This window comes from Salmo salar, chromosome 21 (genome assembly GCF_965601325.2).
Source record: "Salmo salar chromosome 21, fSalSal1, whole genome shotgun sequence".
Classification (NCBI taxonomy): domain Eukaryota; kingdom Metazoa; phylum Chordata; class Actinopteri; order Salmoniformes; family Salmonidae; genus Salmo; species Salmo salar.
This window is the reverse complement of record NC_138311.1, coordinates 8,103,293-8,125,089: the sequence shown is the minus strand read 5'-3', so window position 1 is coordinate 8,125,089 and position 21,797 is coordinate 8,103,293. Positions and strand designations below refer to the sequence as shown.

Genomic DNA, 21,797 nt, shown 5'->3' with positions numbered 1-21,797 from the left:
AGTCCCGGAAAAACAAGCAACTTTACTAGCTTCAAATGCCATTCTAAATTATATTTTTATCCCGTGGGATTTTTTTTTCTTTACTACTACAAATATATCATTGACATTTAGGTCTATTTGTAGGTGGAATTTTAGCATATAGCACATTTAAAACTAGACCAGAATATCTTGAGTACCAAGCTAGCACAATGTTTACCAATGGTATCTCACCTTGAACCTGGAGGTTTGCCTCAGACACCAGCCCTTCTGCCTCGGCAGTCACCGTGGCACAGTCTGAGACCTGGCAGTTGTAAATGCACAGCATGTGGCACAGTCCATTACTTGAAATGACAAACCTCTCATTTGGAGCTATAGGCCGGCCGTTGAGGCTCCACACTAGCAGTGTGTCCTCTGGCGAAACCACACACTTAAATGTAGCATCTTCCCCCTCCAGTACAGTGATATTGTGTAGCTCTGCAATAAACTCGACAATAGGTGGAGGCACTAAGGGATAGAACATGAAAATGTATTAGAATAATAACACCGACAACAACACACAGGGTTGATTTGCAATGAATATCATTGAGACACTGTATCATTGTTCCAAATCCTAACACGAGATCCATGTGCTTAACTCACACAACTTTTGCGTAAATCATGCAATGAGAGGTCAATGGGTGGTATGAAAACTGTACAAAACGTAATTTGTTGCAAAGCTTTGCTTGGAAACGTGTTTACTCTCAAAGGATTTGTCCTATTGAGAGTTAAAGGTTCAATGCACCTTTTTTTTAAATCTCAATATCAAATCATTTCTGGGTAACAATTAAGTAATTTACTGCGATTGTTTACAATTAAAAAGGTGAAAAAATAAACAAAAATATCTTCTTAGCAAATGGCAATTTCTCAAGCAAAAATGTTGCTAGTACTGTCTGGGAGTAGTCTGAGTGGGGAGGGGAAAACTGAAAATTAGCTGTTATTGGCAGAGAAGTTTGGAACGCTCTTTCTTATTGATCTATGACCTAATTTACTGTATTTTAATTATATGTATTGTCTAAATGTTGAGTGTTTGTGAAGTCTTGATTGTAGTTGTTTGTAATGTCTTGTTAATTGGTGTTGGACCCCAGGAAGATTAGTTAGCGTGATGGAGTTAGCTAATGGGGACCTTAATAAACAAATGTAAAATTACAAAAATAATCACTGTGGAAGGCCAAAACTACATCCCACAAAAACATTTCAGGCAGCCTTTTTAAACAGCTCTTACACTAAAGGGGCATTGTCAAAATGTTCACAATTTCACAGTATTATTCCAACCTCATAGTGTGAAAATATATATATACAGTACCAGTCAAAAGTTTAGACACACCTACTCTTTAAAAGGTTTTTCTTTATTTTTACTATTTTCTACATTGTAGAATAATAGACATCAACACTATGAAATAGCACATACGGAATCATGTAGTAACCAAAAAAGGGTTAAACAAATCAAAATATATTTTATATTTGAGATTCTTCAAAGTAGCGTTGATGACAGCATTGCACACTCTTGTCATTCTCTCAACCAGCTTCATGAGGTAGTCACCTGGAATGCATTTCAATTAACCTGTTATGGCTAGGGGGCAGTATTTTCACGGCTGGATAAAAAACGTACCCGATTTAATCTGGTTACTACTCCTGCCCAGTAACTAGAATATGCATATAATTATTGGCTTTGGATAGAAAACATTCCAAAGTTTCTAAAACTGTTTGAATGGTGTCTGTGAGTATAACAGAACTCAAATGGCAGGCCAAAACCTGAGAAGATTCCATGCAGGAAGTGGCCTGTCTGAGAAGTTGTGTTTCATCTTGGCTCTTTTTATTGAAGACTGAGGATCTTTGCAATAACGTGACACTTCCTACGGCTCCCATAGGCTCTCAGAGCCTGGGAAAAAGCTGAACGATATCGAGGCAGGCTCTGGCTGAAACACTTTATCGCGTTTGGCAAGTGGCCGATCAGAGAACTATGGGCTTAGGCACGTGCCCGAGTCGACCGAATGCTTTATTTTCTTTCGTCTGTTTACCTAAACGCAGATTCCCGGTCGGAATGTTATCGCATTTTTATGAGAAAAATGGCATAAAAATTGATTTTAAACAGCAGTTGACATGCTTCGAAGTACGGTAATGGAATATTTAGAATTTTTTGGTCACGAATTGCGCCATGCTCGTCACCCTTATTTACCCTTTCGGAAAGTGTCTTGAACGCACGAACAAAATGCCGCTGTTTGGATATAACTATGGATTATTTTGAACCAAACCAACATTTGTTATTGAAGTAGAAGTCCTGGGAGTGCATTCTGACGAAGACAGCAAAGGTAATAACATTTTTCTTATAGTAAATCGGACTTTGATGAGTGCTACATTTGCTGGGTGTCTAAATAGCTAGCCCTGTGATGCCGGGCTATCTACTGAGAATATTGCAAAATGTGCTTTCACCGAAAAGCTATTTTAAAATCGGACATATCGAGTGCATAGAGGAGTTCTGTATCTATAATTCTTAAAATAATTGTTATGCTTTTTGTGAACGTTTATCGTGAGTAATTTAGTAAATTCACCGGCAGTGTTCGGTGGGAATGCTAGTCACATGCTAGTCACATGCTAATGTAAAAAGCTGTTTTTTGATATAAATATGAACTTGATTGAACAAAACATGCATGTATTGTATAACATAATGTCCTAGGGTTGTCATCTGATGAAGATCAAAGGTTATTGCTGCATTTAGCTGTGGTTTGGGTTTTGCTTTCGTTGTAAAGCCTTTTTGAAATCGGACAGTGTGGTTAGATTAACGAGAGTCTTGTCTTTAAAATGGTGTAAAATAGTCATATGTTTGAAAAATTGAAGTTTTTGCATTTCTAAGGTTTTTGAATAACGCGCCACGGGATTACACTGGCTGTTACGTAGGTGGGACGATTTGGTGCCACCTACCCTAGAGAGGTTAAGCAGCATGGCTACCATAGCATTCTGCAGCAATACGCCATCCCATCTGGTTTGTATTTAGTGGGAATATCATTTGTTTTTCAACAGGACAATGACCCAACACACCTCCGGGCTGTTTAAGGGCTATTTGACCAAGAAAGAGAGTGATGGAGAGCTGCATCAGATGACCTGGCCTCCACAATCACCCGACCTCAACCCAATTGAGATGGTTTGGGATGAGTAGGACCGCAGAGAGAAGGAAAAGCAGCCAACAAGTGCTCAGCATATGTGCGAACTCCTTCAAGACTGTTGGAAAAGCATTCCAGGTGAAGCTGGTTGAGAGAATGCCAAGAGTCTGCAACCCTGTCATCAAGGCAAAGGCTGGCTACTTTGAAGAATCTCAAATATAAAATATATTTTGATTTGTTTAACCCTTTTTTGGTTACTACCTGATTCCATATATGTTATTTCATAGTTTTCATGTCTTCACTATTATAATACAATGTTGGAAATAGTACAAATAAAGAAAAACCCTTGAATGAGTAGGTGTGTCCAAACTTTTGACTGGTACTGTGTATAAAACATAGGACAATCACGCTTTTTAACTTCACTGAGCCTTTTACATAATGTGAGTCATGCTGGCTTCACGTGCTCGTTGGATATAGGAAACTGGAAAGCGGTTAGTCCGACATGATCGTGTTCAAGTGCTTTTGGAGTCGCAACAAATCTTCAACCACTAACATTTTAGCTAGCTTGATAAGCTTGCTAACATTGCTTATAATAAAGTTAGCTAGCTTGCTTAACATTGACAATATGTTCAGACTAGCTACATTATCCATATTGATGAGGTTGTAATTGTCAAAAACGGATTTGTGGTAATCTTTTGGTTGAATAGGTAAAAAAAAGGTCAGTGGTGAAATGTTGGGTAACAACATTTTCTCAGTTTCCCACTTGTAATTTCAACTTGGAGGGTCATTCAAGTGAAATTTCGCACTGGGAACTAGGAGCATCTGATAATTCCGATAGCACATGAGCATGGCATTAGACATGCGCTAACATTAAAAATAAAATGTGATTGATATGATTATCCCCCAATAATGTTAATTTAGTTATTTCAAATATTAGCATAAACATAACTGCCCATATCCTTACTTTCTACACCAACGGTGGCAAAAGTCCTATCATCTGTGGATTCACAGGCATATTCCCCAGCATTGTCTAGCATTAGCTGGTGGATAGTGATGCTTCGCTCCCGACCCTGTGCCCTTATCGTATGTTGACGGCTGGGCTTAATCTCCTGGCCATCTTTGAGCCACTGAACATCTCCTTTAGGTTTGTTGACCTCACACCTCAGGGTAAGGGTACTGTCCTTCAGGGCAACGATATTCTCCAGAGGTCTGGAGAATTTCACTTTCATTTCTAGGAAAACAAGCTTAATAATCAGTTTTCCAGTTATGGCAGCATAAATACTGTGTTTAACTATGTTAAACCTTATTCTTAGGCATTTTGTCAAAAAAATCCTGCTCTTACCTTTGACCTGGACAATGAAATACATTTCATCCGTGTTGATGTTACAGACAAACCCACCACTATCTGATAGTTTCAGGGGGTTGATGGTGAGGGTGTGCATTTTACCCGCACTGGAGATGTGAATATTATCCCCATTCAATAGTTCACCATCTTTAAGCCATCGCACATAGGCTTGCTCCCGGTTCACCATGGCACACAGTGTCACACTTTCATTTTCGTAGCCAGAGATGTTGGTTCTGGCTTGTTTATTCACAAACTTGACTGGGGGCTCTGAGGAGTAAAACATAATTTGAACATGGCCTCTTGTGACTTTTATGTTTATGTCATGTCAATAAAATAGGTATGCTTTTGTAATTTATTACATGCATTGAAAATGTAAACACTTTTACCTTGGACCTCAACTATGGTTACCATTTTGTCATTGATGGCATCCAATATGTACTCTCCAGAGTCCGAGGGCTGAAGTTCTGACAAAACAAGTTTCCTGGTGGCACCGTCACTGTCTATGTGGGTGCGAGCGTCTGAACTCAGTAACTTTCCATTCCAGAGCCACTGGACAGTGGCATTTGGACAAGATATCTCACACTCCAAGATGAGTTTGTCGCCTGCTACCAGGCTATGATGTTCTGGGTTACCCGAGTTGCCTATGATGGTCACAAGGGGTTCTAAGGAGAAAAACAACAGTCTTATTTTATTCTCACTTTAATTCAATTGAAATTTTCCAATTTTACTACTTCATATTCATCATCTCCAGCACCACCCCAACATCAACACGTGAAAACGACTGCACTCTATGTTTTGTAATAAAAAAAGATAGAGACCAGATGAAACAAAAGTGTTTCTGGATGATGTCGGAAACACTTCTCGTCTGGTCAGCATCAAGTGATTTTAACCTGTTCAGAATAAAGGTTCAAACCTGTTTGGCTATGCCTGGATAAGATCATTTCCAAAGAGGGCCATGAACAATACCTAGCTCTGATCTGATCTTCACATTTCACGTAAATGTATTTATGAGATATATTCACTTTACTAGCAAATAGTACAAATATGATAAAGTATGAAAATATGATGATTTCATATGCTATGAACAGCCTATTCATGAAAAAAAGGCTGAATAGGGTCTTAAACATTTTATAAATCATGTAAGTACACTGCATTACCAAAAGTATGTGGACACCTGCTCTTCGAACATCTCATTTCAAAATCATGGGCATTAATATGGAGTTGGTCCCCCCTTTGCTGCTATTACAGCCTCCACTCTTCTGGGAAGGCTTTCCACTAGATGTTGGAACATTGCTGCAGGGATTTGTTTCCATTCAGACACAAGAGCATAAGTGAGGTCAGGCACTGATATTGGGCGATTAGGCCTGGCTCGCAGTCGGCGTTCCAATTCATCCCAAAGGTCTCCAATGGGGATGAGGTCAGGGCTCTGTGCAGGCCAGTCAATTTCTTCCACACAGATCTCGACAAACTATTTCTGTATGGACTTCGCTTTGTGCTTTGTTGCCACAAATTGGAAGCACAGAATCATCTAGAATGTCATTGTATGCTGTAGCGTTAAGATTTCCCTTCACCGGAACTATGGGGCCTAGCCCGAACCATGAAAATGAGCCCCAGACCATTATTGCTCCTCCACCAAACTTTACAGTTGGCACTATGCATTGGGGCAGGTAGCGTATTTCTGGCATCCACCACATCCAGATTCGTCCAGATGGTGAAGCGTGATTCATCACTGCAGAGAACGTGTTTCCACTGCTCCAGAGTCCAATGGCGCCAATCTTTACACCACTCCAGCCGACGCTTGGCATTGCGTATGGTGATCTTAGGCTTGTGTGCAGCTGCTCAGCCATGGAAACCCATTTCATGATGCTCCCGACTATAAAAATCAAAGAGAGTCGCACACTCCATATTTATAACCTCCCAGTAATTTATTGGGTAAAAAAAACACCAATATTTAGGCATCCTTGTGCCTTCTTCAGGGTATTGTCATGAATGCTTGAATCAGGTTATGTAGCCAAACAGTGCAATTAGTGCAAGCAATGACAATAGGTAAGGGGTGTGTCATAATTGCTATATTGATCAGAATTATTTGAGCTAAATTGTTAAAAGACAATAGCCCACAGTATATTGAATATATTATGCCATTGTTATCATTAGCATTAGCATCAACATACATTATTGTTTCATTTAATTTCACTTATTACATTTTTCCAATTTCATTCCAAAAAAATCTTACATGTAATCTTTTGGTTCAACCATAATGCATAATAAGCATCATCAACAGGGTGAACATATGGGTGTACTCTGATGAGCTGTAGAAAGAATACATTAATTTACAAGACCTGATCACAGAAAATACAATTGGTCATACAAAGGGCCAGAGATCAAAGTCAATATTCAGACCACTAGGGGTCAATGTTTTTAAATAGGATATCAAGTAGGCCTCCCTCTGTAGTATTAGGATCTCAATGTTATTGTGTATTTGAGAAGGAGATGGGATGGTTAGCTTCAACAAAGTGAGCTGCTACTGGATAGTCAGTGATCTTACACCTGATTGAGCAGCAGTGTTCAGCTATGCGTTGTTTAATTGTCTTTTTGTTTGTACTATGTAGGCTTTCCCACATGTACAGGTGATGAGATAGATTACTCCCTTTGTCTTGCATGAAATGATATCCCTAACAGGGATTTTTCGACCCGTATGTGGGTGTCTGAAGAAGGATATTTTTGTAGTGCTATTGCACTGTGTGCATGAGCTACATTTGTAGTTCCCATTTGGAATGGGTGTCAAGAGTGTCTGAGTGGGCATGTCAGACCTACCCAATCTATCCCCAATATTGCAACCACGCTTATAGACCACCAGTGGGGGCTCCTTGAAGAGGTATGAATTTTTTTGTCTGATTGCAGAATATGCCAGTGCTTTTTCAGGATTGCTTTCATTTTCTCTAAACACTTGGTGTACTTAGTGCAAAACACTGTTGTGTTGTTTTTCTTCTTTGGTTTAATTTTGAGCAATTCCTCTCTTGGTTTTTGAGATATTTTCATCATTGCAGCATTTTAGAGTTTTGTCTTCGTAGCCTCTCATTTTGAATGTATCTTTCATTTTCTTATTATTGCTGTCAAAATCTGACTGGTGGCCACAGATTCGTTTAACCCTGCATAACTGGTTATATGGTAGACCATTCTTGAGGGGAAGGGGATGCATACAATCCGCACGTAGCAGGGTATTGCGGTCTGTGGGTTTTGTGTATGAATCTGTATGTAATGCATCATTACCTTTGATGATCAATAAGTCCAGGTAATTTATTTTTATGTCATCAGTCCGCATGGTGAATTTGAGATATTCACAGCACTCGTTCACCAGAGTTTGGAATTCATTTAGTTGCTGCTGACTTCCTTCCCAGAGCACAAAGACATCATCTATGTTTCTCTTCCATAGGATGATTTTAGAAAGTAGGTGGTGTGTCTCTGTTTTGTAAATGAGTGCTTCCTCAAATTGTCCAACATACAGGTTCACATAGTTGGGGACAAAAGGGGAGCTCATGGCTACACCCCGAATTTGAAGGAACAAGTTTGACTCAAAGATGAACAGTTCTTGTGCTGAAGTTGCTTCCAGAGGCAGTTTGGAACTCGGTAGTGAGTGCTCCAACCGAGGACAGGCGATTTTTACGCGCTATGCGCTTCAGCACTCGGCGGTCCCGTTCCGTTGTGCTCCTAGATGTTTCCACTTCACAATAACAGTACTTACAGTTGACCAGGGCAGAAATTTGATGAACTGACTTGTTGGAAAGGTGGCATCCTATAATGGTACCATGTTGAAAGTCACTTCAGTAAGGCCATTCTACTCACAATATTTGTTCATGGAGATTGCATGGCTGTGTGCTCGAAATAACCGAATCCACTCATTTTAAGGGGTTTCCACATATTTTTGTACATACTGTACATACATACATACATACATACATACATACATACATACATACATACATACATATATACATTTGAAGTCGGAAGTTTACATGCACTTAGGTTGGAGTCATTAAAACACGTTTTTCAACCACTCCCAAAATGTCTTGTTAACAAACTATAGTTTTGGCATGTCGGTTAGGACTTACAAAGGTATCTACTTTATGCATGACATAAGTAATTTCTCCAACAATTGTTTACAGACAGATTATATCACTTATAATTCAACGTATCACAATTCCAGTGGGTCAGAAGCTTACATACACTAAGTTGACAGTGCCTTTAAACAGTTTGGAAAAATCTGATATGCTAATTGACTTAATTTGAGTCAATTGGAGGTGTACCTGTGGATGTATTTCAAGGCCTATCTTCAAACTCAGTGCCTCTTTGCTTGACATCAGAGAAAATCAAAAGAAATCAGCCAAGACCTCAAAAAAAAATTGTAGACCTCCACAAGTCTGGTTCATCCTTGGGAGCAATCCAAACGCCTGACGGTACCACGCTCATGTGTACAAACAAAAGTACGCAAGTATAAACACCATGGGACAATGCAGCCGTCATACAGCTCAGGAAGGAGATGCGTTCTGTCTCCTAGAGATGAACGTACTTTGGTGCAAAAAGTGCAAATCAATCCCAGAACAACAGCAAAGGACCTTGTGAAGATGCTGGAGGAAACAGGTACAAAAGTATCTATATCCACAGTAAAACGAGTCCTATATCAACATAACCTGATAGGCCACTCAGAAAGGAAGAAGTCACTGCTCCAAAACCGCCATAAAAAAGCCAGACTACGGTTTGCAACTGCACATGGGGACAAAGATCGTACTTTTTGGAGAAATGTCCTCTGGTCTGATGAAACAATAATATAACTGTTTGGCCATAATGACCATCATTATGTTTGGAGGAAAAAGGGGGAGGCTTGCAAGCCAAAGAACACCATCCCAACCGTGAAGCACGCGGGTGGAAGCATCATCTTGTGGGGATGCTTTGCTGCAGGAAGGACTGGTGCACTTCACAAAATAGATGGCATAATGAGGTAGGAAAATTATGTGGATGTATTGAAGCAACATCTCAAGACATCAGTCAGGAAGTTAAAGCTTGGTCGCAAATGGGTCTTCCAAATGGACAATGACCCCAAGCATACTTCCAAAGTTGTGGCAAAATGGCTTAAGGACAACAAATTCAAGGCATTGGAGTGGCCATCACAAAGCCCTGACCTCAATCCTATAGAACATTTGTGGGCAGAACTTAAAAAGCACACCTGACTCAGTTACACCAGCTCTGTCAGGAGCAATGGGCCAAAATTCACCCAACTTATTGTGGGAAGCTTGTGGAAGGCTACCCGAAACGTTTGGCCCAAGTTAAACAATTTAAAGGCAATGCTACCAAATACTAATTGAGTGTATGTAAACTTCTGACCCAATGGGAATGTGATGAAAGAAATAAAAGCTGAAATAAATCAATCTCTCTACTTTTATTCTGACATTTCACATTCTTAAAATAAAGTGGTGATCCTAGCTGACCTTAAACAGGGCATTTTTATAGGATTAAATGTCAGGAATTGTGAAAAACTGACATTTAACTTAAATGTATTTGGCTAAGGTGTATGTAAACCTCCGACTTCAACTGTATATGGGGGATTGGAAATGATGCAGGCAATTACATTGATCGAAGCTACAATCTATCTGTAATATTAAAGCTGATCTACCCCCTAAATTAAAAGATTTAATGAAAAAATAAATAACCACGGCTCTCAGACAAAACCGTCAGGAAGTTAATAGGCTTTACAAGGACTGATTCATTAAGCAAATTGCCTTGATAAAACAATTCAAATAAACAGATCTGGGACTTTACTCTTTTAACCCACTATGAGCAGGCAAAAGTTAGTAAAGTCCCCCTTGCTTTCTTATAGTTAGTAAAAATGATGCACACCAGATGATGGCAATAATACTTGTCTTCCTCTATCTTTTTCACTACAAAACATAGAAATGTGCTGTTTTCACATATGTTGATGTTGGATTGGTGCTGGAGATGATGAATATGAAGTTTACATGTTTTTTTATTTCTCTGTTAACTAACACCAACATGCAATGCTTCATGAAGCCTTCATTAACCTTTCGTAAGGACTATATAGACACTTCAGAAATGATTTAGAATGTGACGTTACATAAACAAGATAGCATGAACCTACGAAACAAGAATGCGTACCTTTCACGGTGATACAGAACACCATCTTATCATCTCCGGCATCACAGGTGTACTCTCCAGAGTCGTCGATCTCAGCATTTAAAACCACCAGTGAACGGAAAACACCCTGCTCCTCACTACAGTAGCGCTCATTGTCATCAATTTTTTTGTTGTCTTTGTACCAGACGACCATGCAGTTGGCTCTTGAAAGCTCACACCCTAAGACAATGTCATCTGATGTGAAGAACTGCTTTTGAGTATTCACATCATTTTTGCCCAGGATCTTTACAGGTGTCTCTGAGAATGAAAACAGCAAGAAAGCAAGTGAAAGGTACTTTAATGGGCATCTGTATAAGAGTAACATGAACAGTGACAAAGCAAGTGAAAGCTACTGTATGGACTAACATGAATATGTGATTCAATTTATATATCTACCTTTTATCTTGACCTGGAAGTCCATCACATCATCCTTGGCGTCACAGACATATTGCCCAGCATCCTCCAATGTCATGGAGTGGATGGTTAATTGCCGCATGACACCATCCTCAATAACGGTGACATTGCTGCTCTCTTCCATTTCCTCCCCATTCTTCTTCCAGCTTACCGCAGCATTTGATCTGGACACCTCACAGTCAAGAACCAAAGAATCTCCAACAAACATCTCGACCCGACTTGCCATCTTTCTTGGGCGCACAAAACGGACAGGAGGATCTGTGCATAAAAAATAATCACTTAAAAATTAAGCATCTCTTCAGCAGTAAAGGGGTTTCTTCTTGTGACATATTATGCACTCTGCACCAGCAACAGATCACTAAGGCACCATTAATCATTCAACACTCATAAGTAATCTGTCTGTTTCTACTTTGGATATCAAGTGCCCTTGAAAAAAGTATATAATAGTAGACATCTGTACCTGCAATGTTGACAAAGAACGTCATGTTGTCATCAGCCGTATCGCACACATATTCGGCTGAATCTTTGACTGTGGTCTCAGGTATAATGAGTCTCCTGTAGACCCCATCCACCTCTAAGATGAGGTTGTCATTTTCCTCCACCTCAAGCCCATCCCTATACCAGCGCACCACAGCATTGGGCCTTGAGATCTCACAGCTCAACACCATCCTCTCAGATGTTTGCTGGCAGAGCTCCATTTGCGACTGGCTTGGAGATATAATTTGTACTGGAGGCTCTAGAAAAAGACAGCACCAACAATCCATCAAGACATGCAGTATGACCAAAACACTTATTGTTTGAATAAATAGTGATCTCATGTGACAGAGAAAGCCAGTTACTACAGCAAGCATTGTGAACCTGCATGAAAACAAGATGTTATGCTCTTGATTGCTCCCCTTACCTGTTATGCTGAGATTAAAGAATATTGAATCATCAGCCGTGTCACAGACATATTCGCCAGAGTCTTCAACTCCACTACAAAGAATCTTCAGTCGCCTGTAAGGGCCCTCAATCTTAAGTTTAATGTTTTCGCTTTCTTGCAACTTTTGCCCATCCTTGAACCAGTTTACGACACCATTTAGACGTGAGAGTTCACAGCTGAGAATGATCTCCTCCGGCACATGCCGATCAAGGTGGACATCTTCTTTAGGGTATACAATCATCACTGGTGGCTCTGTAGATGACACAGAGTTATTTGAGTGAGAACATCACAGCAAGCATGGCATCTCAGTATCACAAGTCATAGCATAGTCTTCAAAGTGCAATTCACAATTGCCAAATGCTTGTTTTACGGTTTGTCACATAGCTTATGAATGCAGTATGCCACTAGATTATGAATCATTTACAAAAATGATATTCTGTAGACTTGATTTGATGTTGTACTTCATTCAAAGTAAGAATGAACTGTCCTTGCTAAGTCATTACCTCGTATGTTAACCTTGAACATTAAAGCTCTGTCTCCGGCACGACATGTGTATGTCCCAGAGTCTGACAGCTGAGCTGACTGGATGGTCAGCATCCTAACAGTGCAATCTGCTTGTACAGAAACGTTGTCACTAGACTGCGTTTCAACCCCATCTTTGTACCACTGGACAATGGCGTCAACCCTGGAAACCTCACAGGACATAACAAGACTATCTTGTTCCACAACACTTTTGAAGAGGTCTTCCTCAGGGATATCAACAAACGTCACCGGAGGTGCTGCAGAAAACAATACAAATGGTTCAGTGGAGTGAAATAACAAGAGAAGTCTTATTAGATGTAAAAGGCCTGCTTTGTGCAGGTTAAACATGCATTGACTTCAAGCACTGACGATGATGCATTGACTTCAAGCATTGCCGAGGATTGCCTGGATAGTTCTAGAGAAGTCTGCATCCACTGTTGAAGCAAAGATAAATGGTTAATTAAAGCTGTGCAAGGATGTACTGTAGTGCAATTAAGTCATTGGGGAAATGGCAGATCACGGTACATGCTTTTTTTCTCCTCCGATGGCCTCTTCAGGTGTTTAGCCTTTAATGAAAAGTATCAAAATATCTCATGAATGGCAACAAGAGATGACAAAAGGGAAAAAACTATTATGATGACCATAGCTCAGTTTAAGAACACAAATGGCTCCTACGTTATGTGTTTATAAGGGTAGATGCATAAGTAACTCCTAAAAGCAAAACTCAATGAACATGTCCAATGTCCAATGATTGCGTGCTCTGAAAAGGAAATTTTTATCTGCAACATGAATTTATTAGTCACGCCGAACTTGACATTAACGGAAAAGCTTTACATGTCACCTTTCACATCCACATAGAATTCGCTGATATCATCTGCTGTTTTACAACTGTACACCCCAGAGCTTGAAAATGTGGCTGATTGGATAACCAGGGTCCTCATGGTGCCCTCTGATTGGATGTGTATTCCATATTGTGGGAGGAGCTTTATTCCATCCTTGTACCAGCAGATCTGTCCACTGGGGTCTGAGAGCTCACATTTCAGTACAATAGGACAGCCTGCTTCAATGGACGTGTTCCTCTCAACCTCTGGGGCAGCTGAGAACCTCACTGGTGGAGCTATAGGTGCTTTAATTAATTTAAAGAAATATATTCAATGGAGGTATCATTCTAACATTAGCATGTACATACAAAAGCAATTTGAATAAGTACATCTGAAGATGTATGATATTATGTGGCTACCATCCTGGCTACTTGTTAAGGGTTGTCTAGATACTAAAAAGAGGGCACAATTGATTAATTGTTGTGTCTAGAGTCACCAGAGTTGAAGTTATTGCTTTAACAAATTTCTATTTTGTAAATATCATGAGATGATTTGAAGGAGATAGGGGTACTTCACTCATCACAGGAGGTTAGACACTTGAAAGCTGAAGCTATTAGATGCACTGCTTTGAGCATAGCTGCTGGAAAGATATTGCTTTTCCGAGAGTATTTAGTGGTAAATCTCACAGATCCTTTGAATTAAATTAATTAATTTAATTCCATGCAATCAAAATTAGCATTTCTCTTAATCGAATCTGCTACTAGAAATAGTATCAAGCATCCACTTTTCTACTGTGTATATCACATAACTAACTCTTCCAAAGGACGCTTAGGCCTACTAATGACTGATGGAATTTAAAAGAAGATATGATGTTCAATACAAACCGACAGCTTGCACGCATTACGAAGCATTAATCAACATATTAGTTAGTGATTTTGACCAAACTCAAAATTCTTAGATCACCTGCAACATCCACCTTGAATGCTATGCAGTCATCTAAAGCCTCACAGCTGTACACCCCAGAGTGACTGAGCTCCGCTGATTGGAGGATCACAGCCCTCAAAGCGCCTTCTGATTGGATGTCGACTCCATTCTCTGGGAGGAGCTTTGTTCCATCCTTGTACCAGAACACCTGGGCAGTTGGATCTGAGAGCTCACATTGTAGAACAATGGGGCAGCCTGCTTCAATGAACTTGTTCCTCACAACTTCTGGAAGTGCTGAAAACCTCACGGGAAGAGCTATGGGGTTTTCAAAGCATTTAGGAAAAATATTTAACCAAACACAAAATGCACCTGTTTCAAAGTGCTGATTCTTGTTCTATGTTATATTAAAAAGCTATGGGTACCTTTAAAACCTACTGTAGATCCCAGTTTTTCAGGGATACACTCATTATTACAAAGATATATACTATATCACAACTATTAGTTACAATACAAAAATGGAATGAAATGGATATTACTATTGGTTCTTTGTAAGTCATATAGAACATGTGCTACACCCCTAAAAAGCTGTTAAAAAGGGAGTTATAGAGAGGAAAATCACCTTGAACATCCACCTTGAATGTCATGGCATCGTCAGCAAGACTACAGCAGTAGAGCCCAGAGTCAGAGAGCTCCGCAGAGTGAATTACTAGTCTCTTCACATTGGCTTCACTTTGGATATCGAGGCCAGTTTTGGGAAATAGTTTCATTTCATCTTTAGACCAGCAGACCTGGGCTAGAGGATCTGAGAGCTCACACTGCAGTACAATGGGAGTGCCAATTTCTACGGACTTGTTCCTCTCCATTGGTGAAAGTGGCATGATCTTCTGTGATGGAGCTAAAGGGTATGAATATGTGTGGGGAGAAAATGGTATTGCTTTGAAGTTGCAAGACAATTGTATTAAGTCTTGTGCACACCGGTTGCGTCAAACTGTATGTGTTCTGGCGGAAGTCCATTTATTTAAATGGAAGGCAATCCGCAACTGCTCCGACTCATCTGCCGGACAAGTTTGCGGTGCATAGCTCTGTGTGCAGTGTGTCGCACACAGAGGATTTTACCAACTTGCTTTGCGGTACGGTATCAGACACGTAAGTAGATAAACCACCGATTCTTTTTGTTATGTTGTGGCGCATGGACTGAGAAGACTACGTAAAATGTACTGTACGGCAATGTAATGATGCAACCTGTGTGCACGTGACGTTAGGCTACTTCATTGATTAAAAAACACATATTGATCTAGCGGTGCTAAAGTTCAAGTAGTTGTGGAAGGAAAGTAGTAGTTAATGTCCTCCCAGACCATCAAATATAAGCACACATTAGATACTGTAAGAGTTAAGGAAAATATTGCAATAAACAAACAGTGGCTACACCAATGAGGATATAAACATAAGCTCCTGTTATGTGTTGTGTAGATAAAAAATAGCTGCAAATCACCTTTGATCTCCACTTTAAATGTGATGATATCACCGGCTGTTGAGCACTCATATGTTCCACCATGTGATATTTCAGCTGATTGGATGAGTAGTGTCCTTTTGATGCCATCTGACTGGATGTCCATTCCACTTTGAGATAGGAGCTTTGTTCCATCCTTGTACCAGTACACCTGGGCAGTTGGATCTGAGAGCTCACATTGCAGTATAATGGGGCAGCCATCTTCAATGAACTTGTTCCTTTCAGCTTCTGGAAGTGCTGAGAACCTCACAGGTGGAGCTATGGGTGTCAATGATCATAAAGGGGATCGCAATGTTAATTTTCTTACATGTTTTTAAATGATTCAAAGATTTTCAAGATATGCAATACATGTATTTCATTATGAAGGAAGAAACTGCAAACACACCAAACTGATTGAGACCTGGCTCAAATGACAGAAAAACATTAAAACTAGATGCCAGACAGAGTTAACAAAGATAAGACACAAAGCAGGAACAAACAAGAACAGAATAGCAGAGAGTGCAAGAGTCAAGGATTGTGCAATCTCAAAACCGCTAAAGGTTTACACAGAATAACATGAAGGACAAGAGACAGGCAAGTGAGGGAACAAATGACAAAGAGGTGTCTTCATAAGAATGAAGGAGGATAAAGGTAATTTGTTAAACAAAAGATAAAGGTAATTGTTTAAATAAAAGATGAGTCAAGATGTAGTAAGTAGGCACCAGGGCATAATTCACATTCATATCAATGGGTACTTATAGCATGGTTTGGCATTTGCAATATCTCCTTTACACCAAATTGTAAGTTATGAACCAGTACACTAATCTCAATAGACAAATAGGTATAAATAAATTCTTCTCAAATGTTGTCCATTGGGTCATCACTACCTTATTTATATCTGCATATTCGGTCACCATATTACTTGAACATATTGTCATCTTAGTAATGGTTGTGTTTTCATGTGATTGTTTAGCCTTCATAGAAGACTATCCACTAATTGTGTGGCTGAAATAAGTGCCCCATCATCAAGGCTATCTGTAACATTATTAAGTTTGGCTTCGACCAGTTAGGGCAGTATACAGACTAGAGATCTGTGCACTTAACTTTCATGTTAATTATTAATTGTGAGTTATGCGTGCAGATCTCAGGTGTGAGTATCTACTGTATAAGCTCAACAAACAATGGAAACAGACATGTGATATCTTTTCTGTTAGATACTCTGCCAAGCAACACCAAACACCACCGGCCATCAGTTAGTTACCACTGCAGAACATGATTGGTTGATTTTTAATTTATAGACAGTTTTAACATCACCTTTTACTTCCACAGTGAATTGGAGGCCATCCTCCATTGTCTCGCAACGGTACACTCCAGAGTGAGACAGCTCTGCTGATTGGATAACTAGAGTTCTCATAGTTCCATCTGATTGGATGTCTACTCCACTTTGGGTTAGGAGCTTTGTTCCATTCTTGTACCAGTTCACCTTGGTTGTAGGATCTGAGAGCTCACATTGCAGTACAATGGGGTAGCCTGATTTGATGTACTTTTTCTTGTCAGCTTCAGAAATTGCTGAAAACTTCGGAGGTGGAGCTACAGGGTTTAATATGAAGAACATTTGGGTTATTGAACAGGTAATGTAGGCTTATCACCTGAAATCATCTGCAACATTCTCTACTGAATATTCATTGACTTGTTTCATATATCGAGAAATCTGAAGGAAAAACTGAAATGTGTGATATAACACCTACAAAACACTGTCACAAGCATGACAGACTTAATACCTGTTGTAACATTCCACCACCAATTATATCTGATTTAAAGCAGGATTGGGCTCAATTCAGAATGCATTATTTTAACCATCAAGTTGACCCTGAGGCCTTCAAAAATAAGCCAAACAAATAAAATTGTTGGTGGAAAAATAATTGGTTATTTTAAGCACTAAGGTTAAAAGAGTATTTGAACATTGTTTCCAGAGAAAAGTTATATTCTTTGGCATCTGGAAGTGGGACCTGTCAGATTCAATAAACTAATGTTATATGACTGAGTGGAATTTATTTGAATTGCACCAGAGAGGAAAAGAGTAAAAAGAGAGAGGGTTTAATCCACCTAAAATCTGTCCACATGAAGCAGATCATTAATTAATAAGCAAGTGAGTAGTTTTTGTATGGCGGAGTCAAGATAAAATCAAATTGTTATTCGGATATGTAAGGCTTATTTGATATGCAATAGAAGTTTCGTAATGATTAGGTTGTTACGAGTGTAGTGATATAAGTGGGAGGCACATGACATCAACATGTCAACACCCCTTATTGAATATTGAAAAAGTATTCAAATAACGAGATGTACCCACCAATCCAAAGAGAGGACAGGAGCTTGACAGCCCGCCGTTCCACTCTGAGGACAACGACATAGGCATCTCGTCATTATATCCAGTATCTCCGATTGCACCGAATTACATTTTACATTCCTGTCAATCAAACTCAAATTCTACATCCATTAAGGTGTCCAATTCAATTACAATTTCAACTCATGAGTTGTATAGTAGTCAATTCCAAAATTCTTAATTGAGCAAAACCCTGATTTAAAGGGAGAGAAGAAACCTCAAGAGAAGTTCTTTGGGGGGGCTAGTGAAGGGAATGGAGGGGATGACCAATGAAACTGAATTGAATGAAATCACAATGATTAGCAAAAATTCAGTCAATGATCCTCAATGATCCAGATTTTATGGGACTATTGCAAGTATTGAATCTGAATCAGGTGAATTACTATCAAAACAAAAAAATGTATAATAACTATTTTTTTTTAATCCTGAACCAACACTTGCACTTGACTCCCCCATCCCACTCCCTTCTAGCTCTGACTTTGCTGATAGCTACTTTATTGAGGAAAAGTGTACTTACTATGCCTGTGATACATGGTTGTCCCACCTACAGTAGCTATCTTAAGATGAATGCATTAACTGTAAGTCACTCTGTATAAGAGCGTCTGCTAAATGTCTAAAATGTCAAATGTAAATGTAGAACCAAAATGAATCAACCAATTTAAATGTACAACCAAAATTCATCAAAGATTATCCCGCTACTATATTGAATTGTACACCTCGTATTGTAAATCAATTGATTGAGTAATTGATTGAATAATTTAAAAAAGAATAAGTAATCCTCTTCTTTCAACTGAGGAAGCTGGCTTAGTGGGAGCCCACATCTCTCTCCATGAACTCAAAAGGGCATTGGGTAACATGAATACAGGCAAATCACCTGGTTGTGCTGGTATTACTCCTGAGGTCTATTTAACATGTTGGAACCAATTAGGTCCACTATTAATTGAAATTATTTACACAGCTATTCACAAAGGTTCATTTGGAAGGGATGTAAATACAGCACAAATGTTTGTTTTTATAGAAAAAAACATCTGGACCAAAGCAGGTTTGTTAAAAAAATATTATCCTCAGATAACCTCTGTTGCTTATTACATATCTTACATGCTTCATCAGAAATGAAAGCTCCTTGGGCAGTTCTATCTCTCAACGCAGAAAAAGATTTTGATAGACTAAAATGTCATATATCCGGTTGGTTTTGGAACATACGGGTATTGGCTCCAATTTCAGTCATATATTTAAAATATACTGCTCAAAAAATAAAGGGAACACTTAAACAACACATCCTAGATCTGAATGAAAGAAATAATCTTATTAAATACTTTTTTCTTTACATAGTTGAATGTGCTGACAACAAAATCACACAAAAATAATCAATGGAAATCCAATTTATCAACCCATGGAGGTCTGGATTTGGAGTCACACTCAAAATTAAAGTGGAAAACCACACTACAGGCTGATCCAACTTTGATGTAATGTCCTTAAAACAAGTCAAAATGAGGCTCAGTAGTGTATGTGGCCTCCACGTGCCTGTATGACCTCCCTACAACGCCTGGGCATGCTCCTGATGAGGTGGTGGATGGTCTCCTGAGGTATCTCCTCCCAGACCTGGACTAAAGCATCCGCCAACTCCTGGACAGTCTGTGGTGTACCGTGGTGTTGGTGGATAGAGCGAGACATGAGGTCCCAGATGTGCTCAATTGGATTCAGGTCTGGGGAACGGGTGGGCCAGTCCATAACATCAATGCCTTCCTCTTGCAGGAACTGCTGACACACTCCAGCCACATGAGGTCTAGCATTGTCTTGCATTGAGAGGAACCCAGGGCCAACCGCATCAGCATATGGTCTCACAAGGGGTCTGAGGATCTCATCTCGGTACCTAATGGCAGTCAGGCTACCTCTGGCGAGCACATGGAGGGCTGTGCGGCCCCCCAAAGAAATGCCACCCCACACCATGAATGACCCACCGCCAAACCCGTCATGCTGGAGGATGTTGCAGGCAGCAGAACGTTCTCCACGGCGTCTCCAGACTCTGTCACGTCTGTCACATGTGCTCAGTGTGAACCTGCTTTCATCTGTGAAGAGCACAGGGCGCCAGTGGCGAATTTGCCAATCTTGGTGTTCTCTGGCAAATGCCAAACGTCCTGCACGGTGTTGGGCTGTAAGCACAACCCCCACCTGTGGACGTCGGGCCCTCATACCACCGTCATGGATTCTGTTTCTGACCGTTTGAGCAGACACATGCACATTTGTGGCCTGCTGGAGGTCATTTTGCAGGGCTCTGGCAGTGTTTCTCCTGCTCCTCCTTGCACAAAGGCGGAGGTAGCGGTCCTGCTGCTGGGTTGTTGCCCTCCTACGGCCTCCTCCACGTCTCCTGATGTACTGGCCTGTCTCCTGGTAGCGCCTCCATGCTCTGGACACTACGCTGACAGACACAGCAAACCTTCTTGCCACAGCTCGCATTGATGTGCCATCCTGGATGAGCTGCACTACCTGAGCCACTTGTGTGGGTTGTAGACTCCGTCTCATGCTACCACTAGAGTGAAAGCACTGCCAGCATTCAAAAGTGACCAAAACATCAGCCAGGAAGCATAGGAACTGAGAAGTAGTCTGTGGTCCCCACCTGCAGAACCACTCCTTTATTGGGGGTGTCTTGCTAATTGCCTATCATTTCCACGGTTGTCTATTCCATTTGCACAACAGCATGTGAAATTTATTGTCAATCAGTGTTGCTTCCTAAGTGGACAGTTTGATTTCACAGAAGTGTGATTGACTTGGAGTTACATTGCGTTGTTTAACCTCTTATGGCTAGGGGGCAGTATTTTCACGGCTGGATAAAAAACGTACCCGATTTAATCTGGTTACTAATCCTACCCAGTAACTAGAATATGCATATACTTATTCACTTCCTAAAGTTCTCAAAAAAATTGTGAACCCTTACTCACCTCATTTTGTTATAACATCTTTGGTCGACAGACAATTACGTGAAACTCAGAATGCATTGTATGTCAACAAACATTGCTCCACATATAGCTGGAATTAGCTTAGCTTATCATAATCAGTACAGCCTTCAAAAAAGTATTTAACCTGTTAGGGCTAGGGGGCAGTATTGACACGGCAGGATAAAAAACATACCCGATTTAATCTGGTTACCAATCCTACCCAGTAACTAGAATATGCATATACTTATTACATATGGATAGAAAACACCCTAAAGTTTCTAAAACTGTTTGAATGGTGTCTGTGAGTATAACAGAACTCAAATGGCAGGTCAAAACCTGAGAGATTCCTTTACAGGAAGTGGCCTGTCTGACCATTTCTTGAACTTCTTTTCCATCTCTATCTTTTACTAAGGATCTCTGCTCTAACGTGACACTTCCTACGTCGTCCATAGGCGCTCAGAGCCCGGGAAAAAACAGAATGTCGTCATCCCAGCCCCAGGCTGAAACACATTATCGCCTTTCTCAAGTGGCCGATCAAGGGACTCTGGGCTTAGGCGCGTGACCTGGCCGCCCCCGTCTTTGTGATTTTTTCCTCTGTTTGCCGAAAAGGAGATTCCCGGTCGGAATATTATCGCTTTTCTACGAGAAAAATGGCATAAAAATTGATTTTAAACAGCGGATGACATGCTTCAACGTACGGTAATGGAATATTTAGAATTTTTTTGTCACGAATTGCGCC

General features: G+C 40.1%; 1 protein-coding gene across 11 annotated transcripts in view; it reads right to left on the bottom strand.

The window, feature by feature from the left end:
* obsl1b (obscurin like cytoskeletal adaptor 1b) overlaps window positions 1-21,797 on the bottom strand; it is a 101,325-nt gene that overhangs the window by 60,058 nt on the left and 19,470 nt on the right. For 9 of the 11 annotated variants that reach the window (XR_014381991.1, XM_082966947.1, XM_014163887.3 and 6 more), the window contains 14 exons: window positions 17,054-17,329; window positions 15,743-16,018; window positions 14,870-15,145; window positions 14,290-14,565; window positions 13,347-13,631; window positions 12,487-12,762; window positions 11,963-12,235; window positions 11,522-11,797; window positions 11,044-11,319; window positions 10,630-10,905; window positions 4,848-5,123; window positions 4,459-4,728; window positions 4,081-4,347; window positions 211-483 (listed from right to left, as the gene is read on the bottom strand). Coding sequence is in view for 10 of the 11 variants with exons in the window: in XM_082966947.1 (XP_082823073.1) it covers window positions 211-483; window positions 4,081-4,347; window positions 4,459-4,728; window positions 4,848-5,123; window positions 10,630-10,905; window positions 11,044-11,319; window positions 11,522-11,797; window positions 11,963-12,235; window positions 12,487-12,762; window positions 13,347-13,631; window positions 14,290-14,565; window positions 14,870-15,145; window positions 15,743-16,018; window positions 17,054-17,329 (3,852 nt within the window). In the remaining variant the exon portion in view is untranslated. The remainder of the gene's footprint in view (window positions 1-210; window positions 484-4,080; window positions 4,348-4,458; window positions 4,729-4,847; window positions 5,124-10,629; window positions 10,906-11,043; window positions 11,320-11,521; window positions 11,798-11,962; window positions 12,236-12,486; window positions 12,763-13,346; window positions 13,632-14,289; window positions 14,566-14,869; window positions 15,146-15,742; window positions 16,019-17,053; window positions 17,330-21,797) is intronic. The other 2 variants (XM_082966951.1, XM_082966953.1) reach the window with 2 other exon arrangements.